Genomic DNA, 27985 nt, shown 5'->3' on the forward strand with positions numbered 1-27985 from the left:
TAAAAATACAAGAAACGTATTAATTAATGAATAATTAAATATGAACAACAACTTCAGGAACTAAACAGTCACAGACTGTCATCTTCTTCTACTAAACTTACTGGTTGTAAGATTGGAACAATTGGGTATCAATGAATGAAATCTTCAGTAGTATCTTCCCAGTTTTCCCCAACCATGAGATTTAGAAGTTTTTTCATATTAGCAACCTTTTCTTTTAAAATTGGGTGAGATAGAGGAAGATTAGGAATCATAAACTGGGCAGCGGACTTTCCATTGAAACGATGTTTATATGTTATATGGAGCCTTATCTATCATTTTCAAAGAATAATTTTTTAATTTTATCGCTTTATGTATTTAAAGATAATGAGGAATTTTTAAGCGGAAAAGTCGTTTCGAACAATTCATGAATGAAATCATAGATAACTTAATGAAATGATCAGTAAACTCACGTTACTATAGTAACTAAGTAGTATTTAACGTTTTCCTCGCCTACTATAATTAAAATTTTGAATATTAATCTTTAATATTTTAGAATTAAAAAATAACGCTTATTTTCCCCAAATACACCATGCGTGCAATACATCATTGGAAAGCTACAAATATGCTCTTTTCAGTAACACCATAATCTACTATAGTTTGTATTTAAAAAAACACAACTCTGTGTTGTATCTCAAAAATCATCAAATATTTTTAAAATTTTTCAACGGCAGTATTCTACTAAAAAAGTGTCTTAAGAACGTATCAACCCCATTTCTCTAATTTCAAAAATAAACGAAATATGAGCATTTTTTGAAATCACGAAAATTAATAGAGGTTTGGTGTTTGCAGGATTGGGTTAGTATCGAAAAAAGAGACCGGGACATGGCACCTACTTTTTTCGTATCTCTTATAGTTTCTGAGATAGCCTATAACAGGGGTGGCCAAGCTCCTTGATAGTCCGAGCCATTTTTCAAAATTCGAAATTTTTCGCGAGCCGCAATTAAATACGTATATATTAAAAAGGTATGCAAAAAAGGTATTAAAAACAATTTTTTTAGAGAAATTATATTTTATATACTAAAAAAGAAAAAAGGACCCCGAGTACATTTATCGAGAGCCACAAATAATCATTCAAAGAGCCGCATGTGGCTCGCGAGCCGCAGTTTGCCCACCGTTGGCCTATAATAACACCCAAATTTGCCCACCCTGTACAGGTGTCGCAATTTCGATGTCCGCATAGGCTATCTCCGAAACTAAAAGAGATAGAAAAAAAGTAGCTTACATGTCATGATCTCGTTTCTCGAGAAAATGTTAATGCCGAAAACTCCGAACAGCTATCGTCTTTTGTTTTCGCCCTATCGACAAAAACTGAAAATTTTGCGAAAACGACAAATGCGAATATCTCACTTATTATCAAAAATGGAATATTATAAATAAAACATTATCTGGGCAACTTTTTACGAAGAATTCAGTGGCGTAGGTAGAATTTTTTTCCCATCATTTATTTTCGAGATTTTAGACGTAACTTTATTTTTTTAAATGGAAATCATAGTTGCTATGACCTAAAATAATTTGTTATTTTCTTCTGATAACAAATATATATAGTTTGTGGGGTATATTTCTTATAGTTATTGAATAATTAACAAAAATTCATTTTATTCTATCTAAAACTATTGTATGTATTTAAAAGATAATGTTGTTATGGTGATAACCGTACCATGATGGAAAACATTGTTTACAATTATTGCCAAAGTTTGTAATAGTATTTAAAAATTCCCTAACAACTCTGGCATTATGTGCTGGTGCTCCGTCATATTGAAAGTATATCAATTGAGACATATTTAATGGCAAATTGTCGACCAAAGGCTCAATGTGCTGCCTTAATATATTGAGGTATTTACCTGAGTTTAAGTTTTTATGGTAGATACTATATGCCAAATATCTATTATCTAAAAGCGCACACCATACATTGAACCCCAATCTTCTTTGAACACTCAGAGACTTCATCGGTCCAGATGACATTTTGAACAAACAGCAGATTATTTAATTTTTCTAAATATCATCTATAAAATTGTAATCTTAGATTGACATCTCCGACACGTAAATAATGAGTAAGCCCCGCTTTGTATGGTTTATACTTATTTTTCTTTCTTATTCGGGAACAGCGGCTGTTGGGTCAGACGTCTTGTTCAATTTCTCTGCAAGGTGTTGAAGGATTTATCGCAAGTGAAGCCAACACATTGACTTCATCCTCTTGCAGGTCATTTTGGTATGTTTTTGCACGTGGTTTGGGGAAGGAACAAAAATCTATTAAATTTTCTGCTAATCGGCTGAAGGTTCTTACGTGCGGTTGTCTTCTTCCGGATACCTTGTGAAGTATAATTCCGCGGCTAACGTAGCATTCTTATCTGATAACATATAGCATTCCATCATGTTACATTTTTCATAATTTTCGAAATTCATTGTAAAGTTTTATTCAGTTTTGTTATACTTTGACACTTAACATGCTGGTGCATCGTACCAGCATATAATGCCAGAGTTGTTATCGAATTTTTAAATACAAACTTTGGCAATTATTTGATACATTATGTTCCATCATAGTATGTATGGTTATCACCATAGCAACATTCACTTTTAAATACATACATTAGTTTTAGATAGAACAAAATGAATTTTTGTTAATTATTCAATAACTATAAGAAATATACCCCACAAACTATATACCTATATTTGTTATCAGAAAAATATAACAAATTAGTTTAGGCCATAGCCAACTATGTTTTCCATTTAAAAAAATAAAGTTAGGTCTAAAATCTCGAAAATAAAAGATGGGAAAAAAATTCTACCTACGCCACTGAATTCTTCGTAAAAAGTTGCCCATATAATGTTTTATTTATAATACTCCATCTTTGATAATAAATGAGATATTCGCGATTGTCGTTTTCGCAAAATTATCAATTTTTGCCGATAGGGCGAAAACAAAAGACGATAGCTGTTCGCAGTTTTCGGTATTAGCATTTTCTCGAAAAACGAGATCATGACATGTAAGCTACTTTTTTTCTATCTCTTTTAGTTTCGGAGATAGCCTATGCGGACATCGAAATTGGGACACCCTGTACTTTTAAGATAATTTAATTAAAAATGTACATAGTTCATACAAAAAAAGGAAATAAACGCGATGAAAATATTTTAAAATTAATAAATCCGAAAAGTTAGGTTATGTTTATCAAATTAAATTTTAGTTGTCAAATAGGACAATAGATGGAGTTGATGTAGTAAAATAAAATTATATTAAAACATTTATTTATTTTTATCCCTCTTGTACATAATAAACAAAATAAACTCTTTACAATATAAACAATAGTAAATAATTAAAATAGACAAGTAGTGATCAAAAAATTAATAAATAAATAAAATTGGCCTATAAAGGAGGTTTTTGTCTCCGTATTTACATCTTAGAATGAACTGGGTATGAAGGTGGTGTTGCTGGGACGTAATCCGTTGAATACGCTTGAGATTTGAAATACGCTTTTTTATCCGTTGGTTCTGGGAATACCGTAGCCATTCCTATCAAAAAAAAAATAATTACTCCCTTTGTCTCAAATTATGATATAGGTACATTTCTCTTTACAATTTGTCCCAAATTATGGTATACAACACCTTGAAAACTGCTTTATTGTATTTGTAAAATTAGTTATTCAATTTGTAACTTAATTTAAACATACATTAATGAAAATATATTATAACTATAAATATAACATACACATTTAAACACAATTCAATTGTTTCAATGTCTCGTATTTTACGGGACGTCCCGTTTTTCAGCCTCAAAATCAGCCTGCGTCCCGTATTTTTAATATGACAATAAGGGACAAAACATCGTCGGTTACGCGCATCTTATGTTGTAAAGAATACGTCAAACATGTGAAAACCAACCAATCTATTGCGAAGTTCTTTGGATCCTAAGTGGGCACGTCATCATCTAAGAAACTTTCTGCAGCGGAACTTACAAATGTTTATCATAGCATAGTACATGAACAATCTTACATTTCGTTAGACTGCACATCTAAACTGGCTCATATCATATACCCGGACTCCAAAATTGCTGGTGACATGAAATGACACAGCAAGTTCCATACTGGCTCCTCTATCCAAAGAACCAGTCGTGAAGAGATTGGTTGATCAAGACATTTTTTTATTAACATTACTCGAAACAAGTTACAAAAAACACACAATTTGGAGCTATCAACACGTACAATACGCAATAGATTAATTGAAAATAAACTATTTGTCCGAAGACCAGCGAAAAAACCACTTCTATCACAAAAACAATAAAGTTGCAAGACTACTGTTTGCACGCACCCGTCAAGAGTGGACATACAACGAATGGAAAAAGGTATTGTATGGTGATGAATCCAAGTTTAACTTATTTCAAAGAAAAAGGCTGACTTCTAAGTACATGCAGCGAACATTAAAACATGGAGGTGGTTCTGTGATGGTTTTGGGATGTTTCTCTGGTTTTGGTGTAGACCCTATACACCGTATTATGGGAATAATGAACAGATGTATGTACCATAATATATTAAGAAATATTATGGAACTTTATACCGACGAAAATCTGTCTACCTCTTATAAATTTCAACAGGACAACGATCCGAAACACACATCTAAAGTCGTAAAGGAATGGTTTGAATAAAATAAAATAAATTCGATGACTTGGCCGTCACAGTCACCAGACTTCAATTCCATAGAAAACCTATGAAATATTTATATAATAAGTATATAAATTATATAATTATTTATATGATAAGTTCGATTATTTTACGAATTATTTTTATAACTGTTGCGAAATCATGTCATTAAGGGTTTTTGGGGTCGCTGATGACGAATCTGATGTCCGTTTTCGACAATTCAAAATGGCGAGCGCATTTTTTTTAAATTGTACACCCTTGTTAAAAATTGCGACAAATTTTTAAAAATGTAAGAAATGAGAATATTTTTAAAGCGGATTTCTAGAAAAACAGTTAATATGAAAACTACCCCTAACAGTAACGAATCATCCATGTAACAATCAAACCTGTCTTATTGTTACCGCTACTCAGGATGAACGACGTGGACGTGATAGGGTTCTCATCTCATTGGGGTGCGTTTTGCCTCTCACGAATCGGGGTGCTTTTTGACCTATACTTTAAAATTAGCACATTAATGTGGAGAGTTGTTGTTTGTTACCGCAAAGAAGTGCTGCATGCACATTGATGTCAAACACCAAGCATATGTAATTATTGCAATATTATTGTAGAGTTCACACAAGTTATTGCAGTCTTTGAAACAGAAGTCTGCAGGGGTTTCGCATTTGTCGGACCACCACAAATGCAAATCGTCTTGAGAGACGTGGGACTAAATCCATACGTTTCTAGTTCTTGGTCTAGTGTTAGTTCTAGTGGCAGTGGTAGATAGCACTATTATCGGATTCAAAAGTTCTTGCCCCTCACTTTGATCGCGAATAACAAAAAACTACTCCGTAGAAAAAATCGAGACCACCTTTGTTGGACGCGAAATTTAATTCTTTATAATGTATGGTAATTTCAATTTTTTCTCATACTCGTATAGTAATTGTCACAGGTATAATGAAAAAATTTACGCGATTTCGGACGATCGGCGAAGAAGTTCGACTTTGCGATTTTTTTACGCGGGAACGGTTCATCGAAAAAAATCTAAATTTCGACCACACATTGCCTAAAGTATACTAAACATGCCAGTGTTTTTATTTTTTGATTTTTCTAATCCATTTAAAAAAAAAACAACATTATGTGAAATAGTGATATCTCGATAACGCGTTATCGTATGAGATTGAGGCTAACATCATTTTGACCACCTGATGAAATTGAATAAAACCCTAACCCTCATTGTACATGAACTATGCAATGCGATTTTATAATGAGAGTTAAATCAATCCCCGAGAATCTATTTCCGCGGGTGTGAGGATCGGAGGAAGGTTACACCGGGCCTCTGCGGCGTAACCTTCCTCTGCGGGAGGCAGCTTTAAATGTATAGGACAGGAACGGCTTAACCGCACTGTATAAATTTTTGTTATTTTTTGCATTTATTTTTGAAATAATTTCTTTTAATTGCATTCATAAGTTTGCAAACGTAATACAAGTAATCCTACCGACATGCCTATAAGCATTGTACGAAAGAAGTCAAAGAAGTTATTACTAATATACAGTTACAGTTGTTTGAGTAGGTTCTGAATGAATTCCAAGACGTATATTTTGTGCCGGTTTTACAATACTACTTAATAATCTACCACCAAGACCAAATAATTCGTTAAATCGAGGTTCTCCCGCTGTACTACTGCTAGGGGCAACATACGAAGCATCTTCTACATTGCAAGTGTTGGTGTTATCATCGACAACACTGTCACCGTAACAAAACTTGTCTTCTGAAGAATCTTCATTTGACGAAAAATTTTTATCAGAACTTTCATTATCATTAATATTAATAATGATAGGTTCAATTACCTCATCTACAATATGTTCTTTTTCTCTATATTTCTTTTCTACAGGATGTCCCGCAACGATTGTACAAAACTGCATCAGCGTATTCTATGATCAAAAATAAACAAAAAAAGCCTAATAAACATAGGTCCGAAAATGGACCATTTTCGAGATATTCAAAGATTTAGTTTCATAAGTTGATATTGTTAACATCATGAATTTAAATTTGTTTTTATAATAATTAAGTCGTTACTATGATTACGATAAGTTGTCTAATCAAAAGAAATAATAATACTTCACGAAATTATTATTTTACTATTTAATTTAATAAAACTATTAAGTATGGCTCCTATTAATTACTCCAAGGAAGAGATGGCGGATATGGTGTATTGTTACGGACTAGCTGATGGAAATGCGTCGTTAGCAGCTCGTCATTACGCGCAAAGGTTCCCGAACAGACGATTGCCTAATAGTCACACCTTTAGCAGACTATTTCTCAGATTAAAAGAAACGGGAAGCGTAACCCACAGCCATTCCACGGAGAGACATTACACAAGGCCGGTGGAATTAGAAGCAGTTTTGAGAAGAGTCGATGAAAATGCCTCAACCAGCATTAGAATTTCTGCACAAGAAAACATTAACAAAACAACCGTTCACCGCATTTTAAGGGAGCAGTTGCTTTAGAAAATGATGGCGAAAAAAGAGAGATTTTTTGTAGGTGGGCCATACAGGAAGAGGTAGTAAACGTCGACTTTCCCATAAACATTGTATTTACGGATGAAACAACATTTACTCAAAGCGGAATTTTTAATAATCATAATGCGCACGTTTGGAGCGATGAAAATCCCCATGCAATACTAGAAACTCATCATCAGTGGCGATTCAGTGTTAATGTATGGGCTGGAGTTATAGGTGATCAGTTATTAGGTCCATTTTTTCTTCCAAAGTGATTGACAGCCGATGCCTACATACATTTTTTACAAAATGACCTTACAGAGGCATTTGATGAATTACCTCAACAATATAAGTACGAAGGCTTTCACGGCCGGTGTGAATTAAACTAAAATTAGAACTAAAACTAGAACTAACACTAGAAACTTTCGGGTTTTGCCGTGTGTCTTTTAATAAAAGGTTTGACGTTTCGGATGCCATGTTGCAACCTTCTTCAGAAACTGGTTCAAAGTGAACCAGTTTCTGAAGTTACCTCAACAAATTCTAGAAGATTGCTACTTTATGCACGATGGAGCACCAGCACATTATGCACGCGCTACTCGAGCATACTTAAATAACAGATTTGGCAATAAGTGGATTGGCCGAAGAGGTCCTGTCCCGTGGCCACCTCGTTCACCAGATTTAAATCCGTTAGATTTTTGGTTTTGGGGACATTTAAAACAAATTGTTTATGTATATTCAATTATTAATGAACTGTATTAATTAACTTAATATTATCTTATTATTTATTAAACTTTATCTTAACCATCGTAACCATGGTAATCATATAATTACTGCATCTAAATCGTTAGAATTAATGATGTTTACAATAGGTCAGCTTATAAAACTAAAACTTTGAATATCTCGAAATTGGTCCATTTTCGGACCTATGTTTATTAGACTTTTCTTGTCTGTTTTCGATCAGAGAATACGCTGATGCAGTATTGTACAATCGTTGCGGGACACCCTGTATATGTTTGCTGTGGTGTACACAATTTTCCCATAGATTTGGAGGTATTGTATTCATAGTCTCAATGCATAAATTTAAAACATCCTTAATTTTAAAACTGTCATTTTTCTTTGCGACTTCATTTTTTAAATAAGCCCAAATCAACTCGATTGCATTGAACTCGCAGTGCGCCACTGGTAACCATAACAATTTAACTTCATCTGCACGCTTGCGTACGCAATTGTTTTGTAATTGGTTTATCGTGGATAATCGTAAAAGTTGTGGTTTCGTCAATTTTGAAAATTCATCAACTTCATCGGGAATTGGAATGTTTTTTTTAATAACCAGGCAATAATATCACTTTTTCTCCATGCAATTGTAGGATTTCTTTATTCTGGATCTAGCATTGTGTGATATGTTGCTTGATCTATTACTATTCGGACTTTGAAGGTATTACAAATAAAACATGACGAAACCATTCCTCGTAATGTTGCTTTTTCATTTCGTGGTGGTAATCAGTTTGCGCTTTTTTTTTCACCTATGAAACATTTAAGGCAACCTTCCAAAAATCCTTCTTCGCTTCCTATGTAGAATAATAACTCTTTGGCCAGAGCCAGATGGTCGTACAATTCTTCCTCAACCATTTATTTCTTGTATTCCTCCGCGGTAATGATCGAATGTGTCCACGGTTTCTGGAGATACCGAATGATTAGCGCTGTTTCGTCTGTGTAATATATTTTCCAACCTCCATTTCTATACTTTTCCATATTCAATAAAAAATCTGACCTTTGAGATGACATTTTCGGATGCTCCATTAGAATAGGTTTGTTATTTCATTTCTTGTACGAAAAATTTAACTACTTTAACCATCTTAATAGTGTACTCTCCGAAAATGTAGGAATATCGGCAACTTCGGTGGTAATTTTTAAAAAAAGTTCTCTTACAGTAGGAAACTTTTTGTCTATGTAAAAGTTGAATATCATGCGTCTTATAACACCTTGCAAGAAATCGTCACAATCGATGTTTTTGCGACAAGATCTTTCTTTAGGAGCTTCTATATTTCCATGTTTTGAGCATTCTTATATTTTTAATAGTTCTTTCCGAATATCCAACAGTTTGTGCGGTTCGTGCAACAACGGCATTTACATTTATAGGTTCACCTTTACCTTTTTCTTCTTGAAAAAATTTCTTACATTAGTAATTACTTCTTTCACATCTTTCGTGCAATGCTTAGGCATGTCGCTAGGATTACTTGTATTACGTGTTCGCTGACAATGGCGCAAACTTATGAAACAATTAAAAGAAATTTACTTATATATCCACTGTCTTATCAATTTAATTTCCAGAATAAGCGTTAACAAATCAACAATAAAGCCACACAACGAGACCTTGACAAATATATTGTTTGAAAATTTGTTGTTGTTTTCATTTTTGTAAAACCGTATATAAACCCACGAATAATGACAGTAATACCGCTAATCTAGCAGACAACAAATTGTTGTGGTTACCAGTAAAAAATAGTGACTTGTTCAAAAATTATTTGAAAAATAGATGCAAAAAATAACAAAAATTCGTACAGTGCGCTATACATTTAAAGGTGCCTCCCCGATCTCATACGATAACGCGTTATCACTACTTCACATAATGTAGTTTTTTTTTTAAATGCGTCAGAAAAATCAAAAAATAAAAACACTGGCATGTTTAGTACACTTTAGGCAATGTGTGGTCGTAATTAAGATTTTTTTCGTTGAACTGTTCCCGTGTAAAAAAATCGCAAAGTCGAGCTTCTTCGCTGATCTTCCGAAATCGCGTACAATTTTTCATTATACCTGTGACAATTACTATACGAGTGGGAGAAAAAAAATTGAAATTACCACACATTATAAAGAATTTAATTTCGCGTCCAACAAAGGTGGTCTCGATTTTTTCTACGGAGTAGTTTTTTTGTTATTCGCGTTCAAAGTGAGGGGCAAAAACTTTTGAATACGATAATAGTTAGCATAAGATATCACTATACTACAGTTGTACTACAGATATTACTTGTTGTAGTATATTTTTATTGAACTAAAACTAGAACGAGAACTAGAAACATTCGCGAAAAAATACTTTCAGTTGTCAATGTCAACTTTAATTTTATTATTATATTCGTAACCTTCACAAAATAACCTTTAAAGTAAGTCCAAACATGACGCATTTCTCTCAAAAAAACCAAAAAGTTCGAACTTTCAACTATAAATGTTGACATATTTGTATACAAATACATATTTGTATTTGTGTTTTAGGCATCAAACAATTTTCAATAGTTTGAACCGGTCTATTCTGAGAAGTCATATTTTTGAGAGATGAAAACGAAAATCTCGTTTTTCTCAACATTGTCCATTTCTCGCTTAGTCAAGTGATGCATAACGCGGTCCAATTGTGGGAGCTTAACCGACTCCAAACAATTTCGTTGCTAACTGTGTTGCTAACGGTAAATCGCCATATGGAATTTTTCAATTAGTGTTAAAATAAAATGAACCAAATGACATTTTAAAAGGCATTTTTATGGCAATTTATCGTTAGCAACGAAATTATTTGGAGTCGGTATAAGCTCCGCCCATCTCTGTGACGTCAGACTTAGGCAGTCTATTGACATTTCTCAACTGACGTATGCGTAACAACTGCATGTACGTTATATTAAATGGATAGAAACTCGTTAATTCTCCAAACTTATGTACAAATGTAGACCATAATTTGGGACAGATTTAAATTTTTAATTAATAAATAATTACCTTTTTCGTATGCAAATTCCATAAGTTTTGTTACTACATATTCAGATATTTGAGTTAATTCCATAATTGGGGGGAATAAACATCCGTTTTGAAGATCTTCTTCTTTCACCGATTCAGCTAAAGCCTATTAAAATAATATTAAAAAGATATTATAACAACATAAGCTAAAATTATTTAATTTTTAACTCACCGATGCTGCTTTTAAAAACATTGAATCAGTTATACGACGAACACCAGTTAAAGAAGCAGCCATCCCAACGGCTGGGAAAATATAAGCGTTATTTGATTGACCGGGAATGTAAGTTTTTCCATTATATGTAACAGGATCGAACGGTGAACCCGAAGCAAACAAACAACGACCTTCCGTATGAGTATAAGCTTCCTCCGCTGTACACTCAGCCTTTGAAGTGGGGTTACTTAGAGCAAAAATAACCGGGTTTTGTTTTTGTGCAGCCATCGCTTGTAAAACTTCTTTCGTAAACGTTCCCGGAATTGTAGCAGCTCCAATTAAAACATCAGGTTTGTACGTTTTAACCACATCAATCAAATTTTTAAGGGGAGGTGCATCATGGGTGAAAGGCTTTTTATGTTCGGTAATTCCCCCTTCCGGTCGATCTTTCACTAATAACCCTTTACTATCCAAAAACCATAATCGCTTTCTTGCTTCGCTTTCCGGCATACCCTCCTCAATCATTGCCATGGTTAATAATTCTCCGATACCTAAATTAGCTTCACCAGCTCCAAAGAAAACGATGGTTAAATCAGAAACTTTTTTCTTTAAAACTCTCGTTGCAGCCAAAACCCCGGCGACGGCAACACTTGCTGTTCCTTGTATATCATCGTTAAAACAGCAATAGCGATTTCGATATTTATTTAATAATCTAAACGCATTACTGTTTCCAAAATCTTCAAATTGAATTAAAGTGTTCACCCCAAATCTTCGGACAACAGCATCCATAAATTCGTCTAATAAATCATCGTAATCTTTTCCTCGAACCCTTTCTTGTCTAAGTCCAATATAAAGAGGATCCGCTAAAAATTCTTTGTTATTCGTACCAACATCTATGGTAATCGGTAAACATTGATGCGGTTTTACCGACGCTATTCCCGTGTACAAAGCTAACTTTCCTATCGGAATTGGAGTTCCGTTAACTCCTAAATCACCCAACCCTAAAATTCTTTCACCATCAGTTACAACGATGAATTTCACATCTCTTTCGGGCCAATTTTTTAGAACGCTATATACGTGTCCTTTATCATAAATAGTGATGTAAAGGTTACGAGGACGATCGAAAATTAAACTGTATTTTAAACAGGCTTCGCCAACAGTTGGGGTGTAAATTATTGGCATTACATTCATTATGTTTTGATGAAAATATTTGAAAAATAAATTTCTATTTAAATCCTAAAAAAAAATTTTTAAATAAAAATAAATGTATATTTGGTTGCCTAAAAATAATTTTAATTTAAAAATGTCGATAAAATAGAAATTATATCAAATTTTTGGTATAATTCAAGAATCATCATGTCGCTTAAAAATCGACAATTTTTTTTTAATCGATGGGAAATCACTCAAGTAAGCCGTTACAAATTAAAAAAAAAGTGCGGAAGAGTGTAAAACTTACCGAAAAATCACTTTAAAGTTTCGACGTGACGTCACTTTTTGTGACCCAAGCCGACTTGAGAACGTGCGGCTAAACCCGAATATTTCTAATTCTGGTGTTAGTTCTAGTTTTAAATGTAGTAAGCGTTGGATTGTGGTATACAGGGTGCGGCAAAACTCCCTCCCTAATTTGAAGGTTGAATAAAAAACAGATGGTACAAATTAACGAAACTGTATTAACACGAATGGAATCTACAAAATGGGAAATTACATTATTGTTTTACAAGTTTTTTTTTTGAACAGTATATCGCTCAAGTGTTTTCCTTCGTTATCAATGCATTGCCGAATGCGAGTTCGGAAGTTACCGTTATTGGAGTGCACAAAACCCTCGGAAACTCCATAAAAAGCCTCTGCATAGACGTGTTACCGTGTGGTGAGTGATTTACAGTGTCGGGATCATCGCCCCGTACTTTTTTGAAGAAGGAGGAGTGGCAGTGACCGTTAACTCGAATCGATACATTCAAATGCTTCAAACTTTTATGACACCATGATTCAATGCGATGCAGATTCACCAGGATGTGTGGCTTCAGCAGGACGGGGTCACTGCTCACACAAGCAGGAGATCTCTTCAAGAACTGAGACAGCTGTTTCCAGAACGCTTGATGTCTTTGCGCGAACATCCACTAGTCAGTACGATCTCCCTGTGATTTTTTTGTATGAGGGTTTCTTAAGACTGAAGTTTATAAACATCATCCCTACGACAAACGATTCAAGAAGACATTGCTCGCATTCCTCAAGAAATGTTGATTAGAGTAATGGCGAACTTCCGAACTCGCATTCGGCAATGCATTGATAACGAAGGAAAACAATTGAGCGATATACTGTTCAAAAAGAGGAACTTGTAAAACATAATAACGTAACTTCCCATTCTGCAGATTCCATTCATGTTAATACAGTTTTGTTAATTTGTACCATCTGTTTTTTATTCAACTTTCAAATTAGGGAGGGAGTTTTGCCGCATCTGTATTTATATTGAAAGAAAAGTAGAACTAACACAAGTTTTCGGGACACGTAATGTGTGGACTCAGGATGGAACTATCTTCGTTAAAACTACTGATGACACAAAACATAAAATTCTTTACCGAGTAGACCTTTATTCCCTTATGGATGCTTATCAGTGTAACTCCTTGTCTAATTGTGATTCAGTAATTCAAGTAAATAAACCTTCCCCCAGACGTACAAGACAGATGATTTGTGTTTTTTTTTATTATTAACTAGCTGTACCCTGCGCGCGTTGCTACACCACCAACTAAAATAAATTTGAAGGAAAGACATTGCGCAAATATTCAATTCATTTTGAGTCATTTTATTGATGTTGTTCATTTTGAAAAAATTGTGACACTGCAGCGTTTCGTTTCAATTCGATATTTATTGAAGTGCTGTGGGATACAGAATATTTCTTGTTTTTCCATCTGGTGTGTAAACGAATACATCAGAAGGTTTTCCGACGCGTGAGTAGGCCACATAGAGCTGCCCATGTGAGAAGCATGGATTCTCCAAATTTAATCCACACACTTGCAACGATTGTCCTTGTGCTTTGTTAATAGTCATTGCGAAAGCGAGTCGCACCGGGAACTGCAAACGTTTGAATTCAAATGGCATATCTGCCGAGATCATTGGGATACGTTTTCACCTTTGAATTTTCCAGTCAAAATTGTTGCCTCGATAACATTGTTCATCATTTTCTTGACTGAGAGTCTGGCTCCGTTGCAAAGTCGTGGTGGATTTATGTTTCGAAGAAGAATGATGAGTACGCCAATTTTCAATGTAAGAACGTGCGGTGGCATGCCTGGCAAATCAAGCAAATTCAAGAATTCAGTTGGATAGTTGACAACTTCGTCTTGATTCACCACAGTATTGATGGACTTATATGTTGTCGTTTCGTCGTGTATTCCATTCTGAATGGTGAAGTTGATGGTATTGACATCGATGTTTTTGGCACTCGATGATTTTTGTAGTTTTGTGCAATGTTTGGCAAAACTTTTTGCACCAATTCGTCTATGCTTTCTGTGATCTTACAGAAGTTTGCTGGCAAGGTGATACATTACGTAGATTCATCAATTTGCATTCGCCCATTTCCAATATCCATTAATTGTTTTGCAAAATTTGCAGCTGATGCATCCCGTTGTATTTGTACGCGCATGTTGGTTTTCAAAGTCAATGCCTGTAAATGATGCCATGAAACTGATGATTTGAGACATGCATTAAGTTCATCAGGGGGTGTTGAACGTGGTATAATCGACAGTGTTTGTCGAAAATCACCAGACAATAAAATGAGTGCGCCACCGAAGATCCGTGCGTTTCCTCTCAAATCTCGCAGTGTACGATCAAGCGCTTCCAATGCTTTCTTGTGAGACATTGTACATTCGTTCCATATGATAATTTGACACGTTTGGAGTACTTTTCCCATTTTTTTGCTGATGATGCATGTTGGTGCCTCAGTGTATTGCAAATTCAACGGCAGTTTCAATGCTGAATGCGCTGTTCGGCCACCACCCAAAAGAGTTGCCACAATTCCAGATCATGCAATGGCCAGTGCAATATTATTTACTGTAATCATTATTACTATCATAATGGAATGCACCAAGACTTAAATCAGCGTTCACTGTTCGTCTTGATCGGGCGGTGCTTATTCGAACGTTTTGCAGTCTTCTTTCCCGTTGTTCAATAGTCTCAGACGAACGGGCCTGAGTAGTACGTATTCGATCAGTTTCTAACCTCACTTCTCGTTGTTCAGATGATTCAGACGAACGACGTGAAAAATGCGTTTGAATTGTTGTCAATCAGCAATCCGAATCTCACAATGTATCCACACACGGATGGAAATGTTAATATTGACGGTGATCACCAATTCGCTGAGGAAAATTTGAAGTGAAAAAAATCAGCATTCGTGAATTGTCGAAAATTGGTCGTACCAACTTAGAAACCTTCGTGGGCTCATGCACAACAACTTTGCTAAAGATCATCACATGATCAAATGCATAGGTTACGATTCTATAAACGACATACAGACAAACATTCATTTTTATATATACACTGTGTCCCCGGATTGTGTTGAATTCAAATTACTCATGAAACTTCGAAACCGGGCGTATCGTAGGTTCAGGGCCTCTGGTGACGTGGCACATTTTCGTTATTATAAACAACTGCGTAATTTCACAAACACTTCGATTCAACGCGACAAAAAAACATACCACGCCCGTCTTTTTGATTGTAATGATTCACGTAATCTTTGGAGCGCTTTCAGATCACTTGCTGTTTCAAATTCACAAATTCCTGACAATATTGGTAATGTGGACTCACTCAATGATTATTTCTTGGGTTCCCAAAATCAACTTGCTGCAGATGCGGACCTGATTGTTTCTCATAGTTCCAACGTTTTAGCGCAGGCAACTGAAACCTTATCCTTTTCCTTTATTTCTGAAGAGGAAATTTTAGAAGCCTTGCTTGGTATTAAAACTAATGCCGTAGGTGCCGACCAGATCAGTAGGAAAATGTTATTACTTTGCTATCCAACTATTTTGCCATTTATCTGTCATATTTTTAACTTTTGTATTAAACATTCCGTTTTTCCTGATGATTAGAAGGTCGCTTTGATGCTTCCGTTAGCCAAAACCAACAACCCATCTCAATTGAAGGATCTTAGGCCTAGAAGTATTTTGCCTATTCTGTCGAAGGTTTTTGAAAGAATAATTGCTACCAGACTGAGAGAGCACTTGGAGAGATTTAGTATCCTTCCTAGCAAATAGTCTGGATTTAGGCCTGGCTTTAGTTGCTCATCTGCTCTGTTGGATGTGACCGACGATATTTTTCGGGCGATGAATGTAGGTCTACTTGATTACTACTACTTGATTTCTCTAAGGCTTTTGATGTACTGCATCATGAAACTCTCTTTTCAATTCTTCATTTCATTGGTCTATCAGATTGATCTTAACGATAAATTATCTAGACCAGGTAGCATCATATCGGGAGTGCCACAGGGTTCCATTTTGGGCCCAATACTTTATCTTGTTTACACTGCGAATTTGTATAGCCGACTCTCGTTCTGTAATGTTCATATGTATGCTGATGATACGCAGCTCTATTACAGCTTTTCTAAATCGGATGCTTTGGCTGCACGGGATAATATAAATAAAGATCTGAACGACCTAATCACGTTCGCGATTAGGCACTGCCTTGTGATCAATCCTTCGAAGTCGTCGGTTGTTGTCTTTGGGTGTGGTGGTGTTCCTGATTGTTTCACTTATCGTAAATTCACTGTTACGCTTAAATGTGGTAACTGACGCGCAAAACTTGGGCTTGGTTGTCGACTCTGAGTTGAGATTTAGTAAGCATATAACTAACTTGCTTCAGAGAGCGTACGCAACATTGAAACTTTTATATTCGGGCTGTCATTTTTTAGACCATCAGTTGAAGATACGTTTGTGAGATGCCTTAGTGCTGTCTATATTTAATTACGGTGATGTTGTTTACGACTCGTGTATTGACTCCGTGTTTATTGCTAAAATTCAACGGGTGCAAAATTCGTGCTTGCGTTTTACATATAGTATAAAGAGACCTAAACGTATTTCACATACCCTAAATTGGGTTCCTTGGCTGAATATGTCCAGGCCCCGGACCCTCTACAAATCGTGTTTTTATCATAAAGTGATTCTGTACAAATCCCCACCATACTTGTATCACAAAATAAGTTTCCGCAGCTATGTTCATAACATTAACGTTAGGCATAAGCATACACTAACGATACCCTGACATCGTTTACAATTATTTAAACGATTTTTTTCGTATTGTATGCCGAATGTTTATAACAAAATTGCGGATTCGAGAAAGCAGGAGAGTGTGCTGGGTTTCAAGGCGAATTTTAAAACATGTCTGTACGAAAAGTAGATACATTTTTGCATAAATTTTTGCATCTACCTCTGCATATTCCTTCCTTTTGATTCTTCTTCGCTTATAATAAATTTAATTTGAATTTTTCTTAATTGTTATTTAAGTTTTTATAACTCCTCGGTAGGGCCAACAAAAAACAAGGTGTATCTTGACTTGGTCCTGTTATTGGCAGTTCTGTTATTATTTTTGTGCTATTGTATTCTATATGTATATGTTGTGGTGCTAATAAATAAATACATAAATGTTGTTTAGTATTAGATTGTGGTATATTTTTATTGAAAGAAAGTAGAATTAACACTAGACCTAGAACCAGAAACATTCAGGATTAGCCTTGATACTCGGAATCTACAGGTAAGCTATTGCGCATCGTCAAGATGGCGGACAATGCATGCGTGACGTCACTAAGAGAGTGGCGTTTAAAAAATTCGAATAAAGGAACTTTATATTGAACAAAAACTAGAACTTTTTGAAGTGTTATAGTGCTTATTTTTATATTATTTGATTATAGAATTATGGTAAGTGGTATGTTATAGTAGCTAATTTATAATTATTGAAATAACCGTCTACTTTATAGAAAAAATAACCTAAAAAGTTCAACGCAAACAATAGAAAAATGCGGTGTTCTGTATTTGGTTGCAACAACGACAATCAAAGTGTGGGATTTAAAAGTGGTACTGTAAGATTTAATACATATCCAAAGGATTCGACCTTAAGAAAATTATGGATAAACGCACATAATTATTACCATATAATTATGTGCAAGTTTGCAAAATGAGAACTTTAATTGGCGACTGGAAGAAACTCATTTTCTTTGATTATGATTGTAATTTAACAAATAAATAGAGTAGAGGAGATAATAAAATATGTGGAAGATAAGGGATTCTATATATGTGCAGTTGTTTCTGATTTGGGAAGTAATAATAGATGATTACATAGAGATTTTTGCATTTTTGAAGAAAAGCCATACTTTACACTTTGCATGGGTTTAGCCGTCCGTCTTTTAAGGCGGCTTAAAACGAAATCGTCAATTTTTAAGCCACATGATGATTCTTGGATTTTTCCAAATTTTTTGTCGTTAAATATTAATTTATTTTTGAAAAATAAGTATTTTTTACTCACGTATAAATTCATGACGCATAAAAATTTATCTAGAGGTCTTTCTAGACGTTTCAAAAGCGCATCGACTTGTACTAATTGGTCTTCAATACTTTTTACGGCCGGTGGAAGTAATCCATGGATTCCCAAAGCTTGTCTTTCTTCGATAGTAAAAGCTTGTCCCTTTAAAAAAAATGAAAAAAATTGCTTAATGGAAAAAAAAATCGATAGTTGTATGAACTAGGTCAAGTTATATTGATCGTAAAAGACAATGAAATTGTAAAATAGACATTCTCACGTTCTAAAAGTCCTTTTAGATCTAGTCTAAACAAATACTTTAATAACAATTTATTTATTTTAGTTATCGGAGTTTATTTATGATGTAATAAACTAAACGCGATGTTCAAGGTTGTCTTTTTTAATTTTAATTCATTTCCTGGATGTTTAGATATTGAATAAAAACATAAAAATCTTAAAAGCAACAACAAAGACGAATTTTGTTGAGTAGTTGTTTTTTTACGTTTAACAATTCAGTAATAGTTGCATAATAACTTCCTTTAGCACGCAATCACCGATGTAATTATGTAGTTGCATTAAAAAAAAAGGCTGCGTCACTTTTAAATGAATTTCTCCATTTTCAGGATTTCAAAAAACACTTTCGCTTGGTGATGGTATTTGATCGTTCCGCTTAAAAGTATTTTTAGAAACTTCTTAATCTTAAACACCGATTCAGTCAAAACAAACAAGGCATTAAATTAATTTTGTTGTGATAAGTATGATTTTGCGGATTCTCCTTGCGTTGTAATGTGCAAAGTCTAAATATCAAAACAATTTTAATGATGCAACATTTACTTTCCTCAGCTGAGCCGATATCTTCAGGGATCGTTCAAGGTTAAATTATTTCTAAATTAACGTTAACATTTTTACGGCTAACTTAATAATGAGTGAACAAGGATTTTAATTAAAGTGTAAAGTCGAAATGTGACGATGATGCAACATTTTCTACGATTGTGGAGAAATTATTACTTTTGAAATTGGAGTCGGTTCTAGTTTTAATTCGATTCTGAAGGTTAAATTATTTATGAATGATTCATGGTTGCGATAATATTTTTTTAAAGGTTGATTTGTTAATTAAAAAATATGTGATAATAAAGTTAGAAATACTAAATAACCTCAAATTGAAAATCGCCACATCGGTAGTGATTTAAGAAGAGGCACTTTAGGAATTTAGGAGACTTACAGATATTTATAGATATTTATATATATAGGCTTTGAAATAAATTTTGATGGTTTTATTGTTGATTTTATGGATTTTACAAAGTTAAGCTTATTCTGCGTTTTTTTGACATTCAGTTTTATATACATCTGAAGTTAGATACATATTGAAGTTATCCTAAAAGTAATAAACCATCTTTAAATTTAGTTATGTATGTCTCAATATTTTATGATACAAATTAGGGGTCACACGCAACATTTATTTTACGAGTTTTTAATTAGTTAATATCATAATATAACGGTTTAAATAAGTAATTAAAAAGTGGAGACGTCAAATAACGAATTTAAAACTTTCCTCTAGTGACGCATTTACGGTTATAATATTCGTGGAGTATATTTAATTATTAAATGATTACTTAATTTCGCAGAGAAATTTGTGAAGACATCAAAATTGGAGGAATGTGGAAAATATGTAATAAAAAAGCACGGTGTTTGAGAAGAGCCGAGAATGATTTAAAATGAAATTAATGAAGATATAACTTTGGAATTGCCACAAAACGATTAATCAACCGATTTTAATGAATAGGTACAAGGAATTACAAACAATTTTGATTAAAATTGTGTCATCAATATTATAATTGACATTTACCAACATTTAGTTTGTCTATTCCGCAATAGATGGCGTCACTAAACATAATGCTTATTGTTGACATTGGCCCGGTTTTACAATCATAGTTTAAGCGACCGATTAACTAATCGGCAGTTAAAATTTAAACTAAGTTTTATAAAAATTATGTTTTACAACAAATTATTAAACTAAGTTTAAGAAACGGAGGTTTATACTACAGTTGGTAATAACTGTCAATTTCATATTGTACATATAACTAACTTCATTATTTAGTATCTGTCAAAATTATAACCTCTTAATTTTGTATTTTGTAACTGTTTGATTTTCATTTTGTAAAAATATTTTTTAACTATGAATAATGTATTTAATGAACTTACGGACGATGAAGATTGCTTAGAAGTATTTGAAATGGTGGCTTTTCCTAGAAAAGCAAAAGTTTTTCGTAAGCAGAATAACCATTTTGAAAAATGGTCAGACCGAGAGTTTCTGGAACGTTTTAGACCAGCTAATTAGGTACATTTTCAACCTATTTGAAGCTTTATAAAACTCCTTTTTAATTTATTAGGTATATAAAATATTAAAACAATTTTTCACTAGGCACAAATTGAACAAATGTGAACAACATCGTAACGTAAACGTCGATTCTAACCGTAGTTTAACGTTTAACGGTAGTTGTAAAACATTTTTTTGTTAGTTAACCATAGATTAAGTTAATCGTAGCTTAAACCACCATTGTAAAATTGGCCCTAATTTGTTAACTTTGAGTTACAATTTTTAAATAAATAAATGCTCAATTCAATGAATTAAATATAAGACATTATTCAGTATTCACTAATTATAAGATGGAAAATAGCTGGATTGGCAATTGGATGTTCTAGTCGCCCTATCTCCTTTGCATTTGCATATAGAAAAAGTGGCTAGATCTGCCATTGACAGATTTCAGCAATATGTAAGTGCGCTTGTGTGACATTTAAATTGTGTAATAACATTTAAACCTTATAAAAATTATAGCGCATACCAGTGCGGGCAATGACGACAAAATTCTGTGCTTGCGGCTCGTCTCTATGCAGAAAGGTTTCCAGAGAGATATCATCCGGCAGGAAATTCCGGTAGGGAAAATGGCAATATTCGACCGAGGCTTGGGTAAAATGGAGGAGCAGTTAGACCATTATACATTGCTAATGTCGAGGAGGAGATTTTGAATGTCGTTGAAGAGCAGCCTGACCTAAGTACTAGGATACTTGCAGAGCAACATGGAATATCACAATTTGGCGAATATTGAGGTACAACCAACTCCATCCATGTCATGTGCAACGTGTACGAACCCAACTACCAGTGGATCATCCCCCTCGAGTATAATTTTGCGAGTGGTTGTTACATCAGCATTAGCTGAACTCAAACTTTACTAATATATTGGGCCGTGGAGAATCCTTATATTACTCGCCGAACACATTTTCAACAAAGATTTTCTGTATGTATGAATGATTTGTTTATAAAGAACCTGTAAAAAGAAATAGCAAGAGCCTGGTAAGAGGAAAAATGGTGACCAAAAACATGGAGTCTATTAACGCAGCAGAATGCAAAAAGATGATTATCGATAAGGTTGTAACAGTCATTAGATTCAAGTTGATTGGTTCCAAATTCATGATAATGGATCAAGATAACATAATTTATAAGCAATACCATCATAGTTATCTCAATTTCTTATGCACAAACCAGGAAATCACAAGCCTGAAAGTAGGCTAGGATAGAGAAAAACGTTTCCCATAAAAATGGATGATAATGAATCAAGATAACATAATTCATAACCAATGCTACCATAGATATCACCATTTCTTAGGTTCAAGTCAGAAGTTCTCAAAATATCAAAATCGCCAAAAACTATGAATGAATTAATAGATTGTGTTGAAAGTGCCTTCGACGCATTAACTAAAGAAAAGTTAGATAACGTATTCTCGACACTACAAAAGCGAATGGAGTCAACCATGATGGCCTAGCAGGCAACAACTATAAAATTGAATAAATTTGAATCTGAGTATGCTACAGGAAAACTTTTCGAACGAAAGTTGTAGCAAATTGTATTCTTAACAAAATTGCACTCTCTTACGCTTTTGCTCTCAGACGCATAGATATCGAGAAAAATATGAAAATTCATGAATAAAGAAAAGCTTCACCATGAAGGGCGTTTACATAGAACCAGCTAAATTGTGTTTAAATGTGTAAAATTTTCATTAATATATGTTTAAATTAAGTTACAAACTGATTTACTAATTTTACAAATACAATAAAGCAGTTTTCAAAGTTTTGTATACCATAATTTGAGACAAAGTGTAAAGAGAAATGTGTACCATTGTTTGGATCAGAGGGAGTATAATGTAAGATAGAAAATTGTTTGTTTTAGGTGCTTGGAATGGAAGAGTACTTGATTCAAACAAATATCCGTCACGATGTAAATTAATTGAAATTTAAAAAAACACTATAAACTATGTTAATTTCAAGCAATTCATAACGAAAAAACATATCCAATTTGGAAAGTTTTCTGTGACGTAAATATTTTTGTGTAGAATTATTTAAATTTATTCAAAAAAAAATTTCCTTTGTATCTATCTATTTGGAGTGGTTATTATTATTTAAGGAGAAATAGGAAATAACCGAAATTATCGTTTTTATCTACTACGTGCGTAAACCAATAATTTAACATACAATGTAATTAATTCGATCATTGAGTTATCTTTATTATTTATTATTGTTTATTTGTATTAGTTTTTTTGGTAGATAAAATTAAATCGGGAGCACACCGCAATGTTAAGGTTTTGTAAACTGGACGAAGGCCAAACGAAAGTAAATGAACGTTCTTAAAATCATATGATTTAATTCTTAAAATCGCTTGCAATTCAATGAATTAAAGGAGTCACATAAAATTTTAATTAATCATTTCCTCATAAAGTTATAAATCAATAAAAAAAATGTATAATATAAATTTTACCTTGTTTATGTTGGGATTTTTCAATCTATCTAATCCGCAAATGGATCCTGGTGCATTTTCATCACCTTGTTCGGTGCAATTATATGTTGTCCCGTTCATATCGTTCTCTTTTGACGTTTGAATTGAATCAATACCAATGTTACAATTTTTGTATGGTCTGTTGATGCAATCCTGTTGATTGGGCGATCTAGCTTCGACCTTTTTGTTGTCGCAACTGTCCCTGTAAAGAATAAAACAGCGGGTATATATGGGAGCCCCACAAAATTGTACTATTAAAGCGCTTGCGCAGGTTTTTTATACACGTAATTGTGGGTTTTTCGAAAAATAATGTGTTTACTTTAAAAAATTTTTGAAATGGAACAGGAAAAAATAAGATATTAACGGAAATTGTGGTTTAAATTAAAATTGATTAGGTTGTTTATAAAAAATGTATTTTGATTAATTTCGAAATATATATAAAATCGTTTTTAAAACCTTGAATTAAAGTAATTTTTTGTGTAACACTAACAATGCGAACATCATTGAAAGGTTTATAATAAAAGCAAAAACTTAGGTCAAGGATTAACTCCTTTCACTCAATTTTATGATTCTAAGATCTTAATAAAACAAATTTTAAATCTTACCAATCCGTATAAACCATTTTGAATAAATAATAATAAAGTATCGATTTGAAACGAAATCGATTCCCTCGCACTTAAATAATTACTGATAACGAAACGACGGAAATAATCTCGTTTATATACGATTCGAGAAATGTTTTTTTTTTTTTTTTCAGAATCATACGAATTGAAGATAAATAATCACGCTATACGGACTTATCTCCACGATCGTTCTCTATGAAAGTCATCTTACATACCCAATAGATTTGATGTAACCGCTGTTGGTAATTGGTTCAATATTACTTTCTGAGCAACACAATTTTGCAATTCCCGCCGTATTTCCCATTTAATTTTAAAATACAAATTTTAATGCAACTTTAAAAAGGTGTCCCCACCTTGTTGTCTCCGAAACAACTGAAACTCTTGGAATCACCGGGTTTTTAGAACGGCGAACAAGTCTTTGTATCCTTAGCTTTTAGTTGCTACATCAACAGGTGTTCGTTCGGTTGCTTTCGAAATTTCACTTTCGTTTGAAACGGAATGAAAAAGAATCACTTACCTTTCGCAACAACATCTATATTTTTCGTCTATTTTAAACATTATATCTTCTTAAATCATTAATTATTAGAATAAACGAAATTATATCAATTTTATTTTTTTAAATTATTGATCTTAATTTTGAAGGTTAAATATTTATAGGTTATAAAGTCAAATCAAGTCAAATAATGACATTTATATAAACCTGAATATACATATATATATATATTTAAACAAAACTTATTTTAATCTTGATAATATTTAGCTACAATTATTATTGCTGCCGAACTGAGGGGATCTATAACATCTATTGTAACTTCAGCCCACCAAACGGCCTTTATGGTTTATCGAAAATTTTGTGTCTTAGGCGGTTTCTAGCAATGCAATCAAATGCAATTACAGAGTATATGTTCAGCCGTTTTTGACGCGTCCTTGCAAAGTCGACAAGTTTGATCCTCAGCTTGTCCAATGTAGAAGAGGTGGTATTTTAGGGGCGCTTTTCATCTTTATCAAATTGTACTGTCATTGTTAGATTATATACATTTATAAAATATTAGGTGTGATCAAGAAGTCAATATAAAGAAGGTAGTTATTAGTTACGCTTTTATACTTTTTTTGTGATTAATAAATAATTACGACACGTTTAAAAGTGATAGCAGAGTAGGGATGCGCATCGTGTAGTAAAAATAGGTGTGATTATTACAGATCATTTTAAAAAGAAAGCATTGAGCTTTAATTTAAAATAAGTCTGATTCCTTAATTTCAATAAATACAGCTTTCAGGAATTTTTAAATTAGCATCTTTTTTGACACTTTTAGATTCTACGAAAATATAAGTTTTATGTCAACTTTTTTTCTCCATATTTTTCCAATCCAACCCAACAATTATTATACACCATTTTAAAGACAAAGCTTTGACCTTTAATTTAGAACAAGTCTCATTCCTTAATTTCAATAATTTCGGCTTCCAGGAATTTTTTTATTAGCATCTTTTTTGACACTTTTAGGTTATACGAAAATGTAAGTTTTATTTCAACATTTTTTTTCTTAATATTTTTCCAATCCAACCCAACAATTATTATACATCATTTCAAAAAGAAAGCTTTGAGCATTAATTTAGAGCAAGTCTCATTCCTTAATTTCAATAAATACGGCTTCCAGAAATTTTTAAATTAGCATCTTTTTTGACACTTTTAGGTTATACGAAAATGTAAGGTTTGTTTCAACATCCTTTTTCTCAATATTTTTCCAATCCAACCCAACAATTATTATACATTATTTTAAAGAGAAATCTTTGAGCTTTAATTTAGAACAAGTCTCATTCCTTAATTTCAATAAATACGGCTTTTAGGAATTTTTAAATTAGCGTCTTTTTTGACACTTTTAGGTTATACGAAAATGTAAGGTTTGTTTCAACATCTTTTTTCTCAATATTTTTCCAATCCAACCCAACAATTATTATACATCATTTTAAAGAGAAAGCTTTGAGCTTTAATTTAGAACAAGTCTCATTTCTTAATTTCAATAAATAAGGCTTCCAGGATTTTTTAAATTAGCATCTTTTTTAACACTTTTAGGTTATACGAAAATGTAAGGTTTGTTTCAACATCTTTTTTTTCAATATTTTTCCAATCCAACCCAACAATTATTATACATCATTTTAAAGAGAAAGCTTTGAGCATTAATTTAGAACAAGTCTCATTCCTTAATTTCAATAAATACGGCTTCCAGGAATTTTTAAATTAGCATCTTTTTTGACACTTTTAGGTTATACGAAAATGTAAGGTTTGTTTCAACATCTTTTTTCTCAATATTTTTCCAATCCAACCCAACAATTATTATACATTATTTTAAAGAGAAATCTTTGAGCTTTAATTTAGAACAAGTCTCCTTCCTTAATTTCAATAAATACGGCTGTCAGGAATTTTTAAATTAGCGTCTTTTTTGACACTTTTAGGTTATACGAAAATGTAAGGTTTGTTTCAATATCTTTTTCTCAATATTTTTCCAATCCAACCCAACAATTACTATACATTATTTTAAAGAGAAAGCTTTGAGCTTTAATTTAGAACAAGTCTCATTCCTTAATTTCAATAAATACGGCTTCCAGGAATTTTTAAATTAGCATCTTTTTTGACACTTTTAGGTTATACGAAAATGTAAGTTTTGTTTCAACATTTTTTTTTTTAATATTTTTCCAATCCAACTCAACGATTATTATATATATATTTACACAGAAAGCTTTAAGCTTCAATTTAAAATATTGATTCCAAAGGCCTTTACTGAGTGTGTTTTGATAGCGTTTTAATTCTGTCACAAAGTTTCAAAATTTTTGACTTCTTGGGACACAAAGGTTAAAACCAACACCCCTCCTCAATTGTTACATGGTTGGTCAGAACATATCAAATTTATTTTATTACAAAATATTTTTATCTTGTTCGGTGTTACAGGCTTTGGAAGCACGTCGGCGACCTGATTATTCGAACTTATACAGGTTATTCAAAAAACCGCTGACAGACTTCTAGGGCAGGTAATACATCAAAAATTAAGATGAAAAGTCTTAATATGCATGGGGTCGCAAATACCTCCTTAACGAGATATAGCGGGTCAAAGTTTCTTTAAAATTAAACATTATCTGCAATAAAAAGCCCTTTTTTAAAAATATTTTCAACTCCACTGCTAATATTGTTAAACGAGCAGTATTGTCGTCGTTTTAATTGGTCTCTTACAAAACATTGATTAAAGCAACAGTTTTTGATTGAATTAACAAATTTTCTACAAACGCGTTTTTCTTAAAAACTATTGCTTTGATCAAAGTGTTGTAAGAGACCAATTGATAGATAATTGATCACTTTACACGAGTAGAGAGCAATGGCGTAGACAATATTTTTAAAAAAGTGTTTTTTATTGCAGATAATGTTTAATTTTAAAGTAACTTTGATCCGCTATATCTCGCCAACGAGGCATTTTCGACCCCATGTATATTAAGACTATTCATCTTAATTTTTCATGTATTATCTACTTTAGAAGTATGTCAGCGGTGTTTTGAATCGCCCTGTATAACATAAGCCAGGTATTAGACACAAGACAAATAATATATAGTCAGAAAGTGTTGACGTATGTACGCTGACATACTCAGTTAATGAATCAAACAGACCATTCCTATGACAGAAGAAACAGGAACATAACTGAAAAACTTCCAAAATGTAATAAAAGAATAGGACAGCATAGCCTAAATTACATAGCACCAAAACTATATAATGCTCACAGAAATAAAAAGATTAATTCCAACTTGAGTGATGCCATAGTGAAGAAACAAATAAACAACTGGATATTCCAATAGAGACCACGGTTTTTTTTCTGAAATGATTAGCATCTAATCCAATGAGCCCAAAGAATAGAACAAATTACACCGACCTAGACTGCACCAATGAGTTGATTGCAAAACCACATACAAGCGGTAACA

At 33.1% G+C, this 27985-nt stretch overlaps 1 protein-coding gene across 3 annotated transcripts; it reads right to left on the reverse strand.

Annotated features, from left to right (window-relative positions):
• Nucleotides 1-3265: 3265 nt before the first annotated feature.
• LOC111417065 (NADP-dependent malic enzyme-like) lies at nt 3266-24598 on the reverse strand. 3 transcript variants are annotated; one of them, XM_071195088.1, is made up of 6 exons: nt 24543-24598; nt 23385-23604; nt 18580-18738; nt 11098-12312; nt 10908-11031; nt 3266-3546 (listed from the first exon to the last, which is right to left on the reverse strand). In XM_071195088.1, the coding sequence occupies exons 1-6, from the start codon at nt 24581-24583 to the stop codon at nt 3428-3430; spliced, it is 1878 nt and encodes a 625-aa protein (XP_071051189.1). In that variant the 5' UTR covers nt 24584-24598; the 3' UTR covers nt 3266-3427. The 3 variants fall into 3 exon arrangements, with proteins under 3 accessions (XP_071051189.1, XP_071051188.1, XP_071051190.1); XM_071195087.1 differs by lacking the exon at nt 24543-24598 and adding an exon at nt 24241-24520; XM_071195089.1 differs by lacking the exon at nt 24543-24598 and adding an exon at nt 24008-24191.
• Nucleotides 24599-27985: the final 3387 nt, after the last annotated feature.

Source organism: Onthophagus taurus, chromosome 3 (assembly GCF_036711975.1).
Source record: "Onthophagus taurus isolate NC chromosome 3, IU_Otau_3.0, whole genome shotgun sequence".
In the NCBI taxonomy this organism is placed as follows: Eukaryota; Metazoa; Arthropoda; class Insecta; order Coleoptera; family Scarabaeidae; genus Onthophagus; species Onthophagus taurus.

Coding starts and splice junctions, on each gene's coding strand:
- LOC111417065 (XM_071195087.1), bottom strand. CDS start 24,329: ATGGGAAATACGGCGGGAATTGCAAAATTGTGTTGCTCAGAAAGTAAT. Junction 11,032..11,097: donor TGTTTTTAAAAGCAGCATCG/GTGAGTTAAAAA, acceptor TTATTTTAATAG/GCTTTAGCTGAATCGGTGAA. Junction 3,547..10,907: donor GGAATTTGCATACGAAAAAG/GTAATTATTTAT, acceptor TTTTTTTGATAG/GAATGGCTACGGTATTCCCA.